This window comes from Pieris napi, chromosome 15 (assembly GCF_905475465.1).
Source record: "Pieris napi chromosome 15, ilPieNapi1.2, whole genome shotgun sequence".
Lineage (NCBI taxonomy): Eukaryota > Metazoa > Arthropoda > Insecta > Lepidoptera > Pieridae > Pieris > Pieris napi.
Window position 1 is genome coordinate 4,730,953 of NC_062248.1, and position 6,360 is coordinate 4,737,312.

The 6,360-nt window shown below is 29.9% G+C and overlaps 2 protein-coding genes across 2 annotated transcripts; one reads left to right on the plus strand and one right to left on the minus strand.

Annotated features, from left to right (window-relative positions):
• Window positions 1–31: 31 nt before the first annotated feature.
• LOC125056570 (transport and Golgi organization protein 6) lies at window positions 32–3,996 on the minus strand. The gene is made up of 4 exons (XM_047659730.1): window positions 2,011–3,996; window positions 1,380–1,590; window positions 800–951; window positions 32–348 (listed from the first exon to the last, which is right to left on the minus strand). The coding sequence occupies exons 1-4, from the start codon at window positions 3,838–3,840 to the stop codon at window positions 34–36; spliced, it is 2,508 nt and encodes an 835-aa protein (XP_047515686.1). The 5' UTR covers window positions 3,841–3,996; the 3' UTR covers window positions 32–33.
• Window positions 3,997–5,407: 1,411 nt separating this feature from the next.
• Window positions 5,408–6,275, plus strand: LOC125056576 (NEDD8). The gene is made up of 3 exons (XM_047659745.1): window positions 5,408–5,582; window positions 5,651–5,781; window positions 6,107–6,275. Exons 1-3 carry the CDS (start codon window positions 5,565–5,567, stop codon window positions 6,189–6,191), a joined length of 234 nt encoding a protein of 77 aa, XP_047515701.1. The 5' UTR covers window positions 5,408–5,564; the 3' UTR covers window positions 6,192–6,275.
• Window positions 6,276–6,360: the final 85 nt, after the last annotated feature.

The window sequence follows — 6,360 nt, forward strand, 5'->3', positions numbered from 1 at the left end:
AAGGTGTAAAATGTGTGTAATAAAAAGCAAATATTATTTAAATTTTATTTCATTTAATTCACTTATACGCATATCACGCTGCATAGGTATTTGAGCGAAGAGAAATTCCTTGACAATATCGTTAAGTTCTTCGAGGGCTATTTGAGAATGCAATCTAACAATTGAATCTTCATTTTCATTTTTATATATTTTATTTAAGCCTCTATATATTGGTAGCAGATTGTCCTTTAATTCAATTAATGTATCCCGCCCTAAACCCTTTAGTAAACTCGATATGACCATGACAGCTGCACGACGACATTCGATTACGTCATCACTTTCTATTATACTCCAAATACAGATAAGAATCTGAAATATACATAAATAATTCAAAACTGAACCTATGTTATTAATAACAGATAGTATATAAGAAATCTAAAAGTAAAAAAGTATAGTAAAGCGGAACTGGATATATATTGCAAAGTAGGTTTAATATGATATTTTTACTCAAACAAAATATTATTTCAAACAGACAGCAGGCATTATAGCAGACCTATCTAGTTCGGACTCCATACGAATTAGATTAGAACAATTTAATATACATCGAAATTTCACAAAAACAATAAAAAATACAGACTAAATAGAAATAATACCTTGATGACGACAAACCAAATATGAATTCGAATCGAAAACTAAAACCAATTTCCAGAGATTACTCTCTGGTAGGAAAATAATCAGCTAAATGTTTTAAAAATCTACTTAAAGAGCGAAAGCAAGAGAAGAAGGAAAGCATAGAGAGAGAGAGAGACAGAGAACATACCTCATATATAATAGTTCCAACTCTATAATGCAATACCAAAGCAATCTCTGCAAGGTTGGAAAGAGCGGAGGCTCTTATCAAGGGGTCTTCATCACGACACCCGCATAAGAACGTATTCAATAATATTGTCTTGTGTATTATTGATAATTCACCTAAAATTATAGGGTCCTAATTAAATATGTTAAAAACGGACGCCAAACATAATTTTACTATATTATATCCAAACCAATTAAAAACTTTTTAACTGCAAAACATTATAGTTGAAATTATTTATAGATTTTATCTTTTTAATTTTCGTCAATATTTTCGATACTGTTAGAACTTAGAAGTAACAGTAAGGTTTTATATTTTTCATATAGAGTTAATTTTTACTAGCGTAAGTTAAACAAAATATATAAATATGTCAGCGTCTGCGACGTTATCGTCTAACAACAAACAAGGATCTTTGTGCTTCCACATTTAATTCCACATCTTGATGAAGTTCATAAGATTTTATTGTTACTATTCTATTACGTTAACTATTCGAATTTACGTATTGTATGCTTAAAGCATATTGAGCCCATAGACAATTTTTACTTACCAAGGCGTTTCGTAACTTTGACAACAATATCACCAATTTTCATTCGCAACTCCGCTTTATTATTTTCACTTATTTCAATATTTTCTGTAGACACTTGAAGAAACTCCTTGCAAAGAACTCCCAATACATCTTCTGTGCAATGTGTAGCGAGTGATGCTATTCCATTGATTGCAGATAAATACACATAGGAGTCCAAGTCTTTTAAATGTTCCTGAAACAGTCAATTGCCAAATGTAAGCCATTTATGTGCATGATTTTAATCTAAAAACAACAAATAGGCTTAATGAACATTGTGTATTGTATATTACAACAAATATAAAGCCAATTAAAAAATAGAATATAATACAAACCATAATTTTAATTTTGTATATTTAGGGATAGTGTGCCGAAATGAAACCTCATATAAATTTAAATAAGGGCATTTGAACCTAAACCTATTAAGTGTGATTGAATCTTAGTTGTAAAATAGACAAGAGAATGGAGTAATGGCATAGAGCACTTACCATTAACACTCTAACTTTTGAGTCAATGTTTAGGCTTCTGTGCCTGCTAATATCTGATTTAAAAGGGGATCAAGCGCAGAAACCACCTAAGTCATAAAGAAGAATATTTAAAAAAGTTAAATAATTACCTGGAACAGGCAAAACAGATAATGCCTCTTTGAAATAGTTTCAGTGTCGCCAGCATCAATTAGTTTTCTTAGTTCCATAATACCATGAGCCCTCACCGGTAAAATCTCATCAAATACATTTGATAAAGCTTTGTCATAAGCTGAATCAGACTTAGGAACACTCTTGATTGAAGATAATAGCTCTCGACATAAAATACTATTATCATCATTTCTCATTGATAATTTTTCAAGTGTTGGTATTAAATGTATTAGCTTATGTCCAAATTCTTCATTTGAATGTTTAAGGACTGAGTTAAGTAATGCTAAAGCTATAGTTACACATTCATCAGATTCCTTGTCTATGATCAATAAATTTTCTACGAAGTCAATAGCTATTGACGGGTTAGTTTTCAAGATTTGTGTGGCTTTTTGTGTTGATGAAGCTTCAGATAAAAGTAAAAGTAGACCGGCATATTTCTCATGTTGCTCGGTCAGCAGTATTGGATCTTCTTCTAACATTAATAGTGACTGATTTCTTTTACTTTGTAACAGGTCAATAAGCAGCTGTAAAAAACTTGTAAAGAGATGTTCTGTTACTTTTTTACATTCAGAGTTTTTAAATAAATCCATTAAGAGAGATATCTTTTCTTCCATAGGAATGTTTACATCTTTGGCACATTTTAATATTAGGCCCATGTTATATTCTTCTACATTTAAATGTAGTGGTCTTGGCTTGTCATATATAACTTCTTTTACAGTTTTATAAACTTCATCTTTATCTATTTTTTCCAGGATTTTTATTATTATACCATTTAATTTAATTTTCAGATTGTTACTGGGGCATTTCATAAATAATGCTAATAAAAGATTCAGATTGATAGACAAAATCCTAAATGGTACATCAGATTTAGTGCTACATACACATGCATGTAATATTAATATTTTTTGGTCTACTTCTTGTGAAGTTAAAACTATAGTACCAGGGTCACAGGGTTGTGATATAATTGATTCATAATCAAAGGGTTGAAGAATGTCTTTCAAGAGACAATTGACATCATCATTTTCTCGATATCTCCCAAATAAACTGACCAGACAAGATGCAGCAGTTGTTAAATAGTTGGCGTTATTAAGAGAAAAAATTTGTTTTAATTGACTACAAATATTTTTCAGATATTCACTTTCTGTAACATTGCCATGTTTATTGCAGATAATTTTGCAAATCATATCTATTTTTGTCCATTCTACTCCTGTATCAATGTTATGACTTTCTATAAAACATCTGATGAGGCTGAGCAATCCTCCAGGTGAAATAAGACGTCTGCTCATTTCTTTGGCTACTGTTCTCTTGACGAACAGGGGAGGATTAACCTCTTTAACATTTTGTAAAACTAGCAATTCCTTCATAAGCAATGGTTGAAAACAATTTTTGACTAAATATTCATATATTTCAATATAAATCTTTCTCTCAGTGTTAAGAATTATATACTTTTCCTCAGTCATTACAAAATTCTCATATACTCCAGGCTTTTTTAAAGGTGCAAATGCAAGTTGTATTAAGGCTGCTAAATAGTCAGACAGGTGAAAAGTTAAAATTATATTTTTTAGTATCGGAACTTGGTAGCTTTTATGAAGAAAGTCTGTACATTGCATAAGTATTTTATATTTTTCTTCATCAGTCAATTGCAATTGTGGAAGAAAATTTCCTGATTTGTCCAATCTTAAACGTAATCCCAAGCCAGGAATTAAGCAATTTGAAATTCCAACATTAATTACTACTTGGTAACATGTTCTTAATATCTTCTGATTTTTAACACTGATCAAAATATTTGCAGTGTTATTAATTACATTCATTAATTCATTCACCTCTTCAATTATATTTTGAATAAAGCCATTAATTGAATCAAAGTGAGTATTATTGCACTTAACATCTGATTTGTTTTGAATAATTTCTTTGAGTAATGTAAAGTAGTCATCATCATCTCCTGAAATTTTGAAAAAAACATTTGAATGTTTTTAACATATTAGCAATTATATAGGTATAGCAGTAAAATAAAATAATTTTATTTACTGTGCTGACCTATACACATGAAGTAACTGTCGATCCTTTTACACAATTCGTCTACATTGGACATTTTCTAGAAATCCTATAAAACAAATAATATGTATTAAAAATTAAAAAAAAATAAGTAAGTTAAATCTGGAAATTAAAAACAATGATCAATTATTATTGTGAATTGTTAAATTAACCAATCCTAAATCCACAAAATACAGACAACTTGATTGGTATTAGTAATTTACTAATTTGCATTAATGATTAAAGAGAAAACAAGTCTAAACTCTAAAGTAATAGGCATAAGGCAAGGCAATAGCCATAAGCCAACAATGAACAATTTAGGGATGGCGATCTGAGATCGATTAATCGAAGAATCGATTTTTCGAGCAGAAAATATCGATTTTTTTAATCGATATGAAGTACTGTGTCGATTCACTGAATCGATATATCACCCTTGAAAATCGACATTCGATTTTTTCTGTTTTGGTATAAACCATACAATTATTTGCATTTAGTTGAATGTGCCTGAATTATAAGAGTGCTGCCGGTTAAAGAGTTAACTACTCATAAACTCGCGAGATGGCTGTATGTTTAGTATCCTTTACTCGCCTCTCTTTAATAAAAAAATTACGTTTGTAGTCTTTGACTTTATGTATTTATAATCTGTGACGATTGATATTGCATTATTCATTTGTTGTTGTCGTTTAATGAATACTGTTATTAGCGTAATATAAGTATTTTCATGATTGATTTTCATCAGATTTTCATGTAGTGTTTGTTGCGAAATAATAACTAATTGAGAGTAGGTAAGTAAATAAGTAAAGCGCTTCTTATTTTTTACTTTGACGCTATTATTTTCAGTTTGTTCTGTTAGTTGTGATTATCATTTAAATTTACTTTTACACAGGAATAATCAGCATTGAAATAACTAATAAGTAATATGTGGAATTCTTATTGATGGAAGTGTTCATACTTCATTCACGATTACTTTATGTCCAATTATCTATTTATTGATAAGATATCGTTAATTGCAATATTAATCTTGTTTTTAGTAAAATTGATACAAATTTACATTGTAAACGCAAACTTGAAAAAAAGATCGATTTTTTAAGAATCGATTTTGTAGGCCTCGATTTTTTCGTGAATCGATTCATTAGACTACGATTCGAATCGATTTAAAAATCGATCTTTTTCGTAAAGAATCGCCATCCCTAGAACAATTAACATTTAACATCTAACAAGTAAAGTCACTAAGTCAGTGTCTTGAGTAACTGTCAAGTATCAAGTCATAGTAGAATTTGTCAGGAGTCTTGACAAATTACTTGACTATGGCTTGATAGTTGACAGTAACATTAACATTTGACGCAAGGAGAAATCATAAATTTTCGTTTTTGCAAAGTGTTTGACTAAGGATTAGAAACTGAATCATATTGTTTAGATTAACTATTGCCACAAAATAATTAAGAATTTAAGTTCCTTGATCAGTTGCGTATTTAATTAGTTTGCACAGCAGTCTAACAAAATGTTAATCAAAGTTAAGGTAAAACCTTGGGATTTGCTAATTCTCGTGTTTTAAAATGTGAAGAAACTTAACCTTGTCTTTTGCAGACTCTTACTGGAAAAGAAATTGAAATAGACATTGAGCCAACAGACAAAGTAGAGAGAATTAAAGAACGGGTTGAAGAAAAAGAGGGGATACCGCCTCAACAACAGAGATTGATCTTTTCGGGCAAGCAAATGTAAGAATCGGCTTTGTTTGACTATGTATGTATATGTCGTCGGCGCTGTTATAATGCTATATCATTACTAATATAAAAAGATGAAGTCATTTGTGATACAAATAACAGTTTGAAGGGTCTAGGATATCTGTCTGTAGGTAGAGTTGTAAAATAAGGAGCCAGAGTTGGAAAAGAACTTAAATAAATAATATATGTAATATATAAATATTACTGTAGCTCCATTTTTCTTGTGTAGCTTTCAATATTTTTCATAATTTATCACCATAAATAAGACTTAATACACCTACTGAGATGTAAAGATTGATGATGTTTATATTTTTTACAGGAATGATGAGAAGACTGCACAAGATTATAAGGTACAAGGTGGCTCTGTTCTTCACTTAGTGTTGGCTTTGAGAGGGGGCGAGTGATCAGTGTTCAGGCATCTCATATTTTTAATGCTTAATTTTAATTTTTTATTGTAAAAAGTGAAATATGATAACTGTCTTTAACTAGTTTATACTTTTAATTTATTCTTAGCCCCTATAATCCCATTGTTATTTTAACTAAATTCAGAGTCAAGTTCAAGTCCAAAAAAAT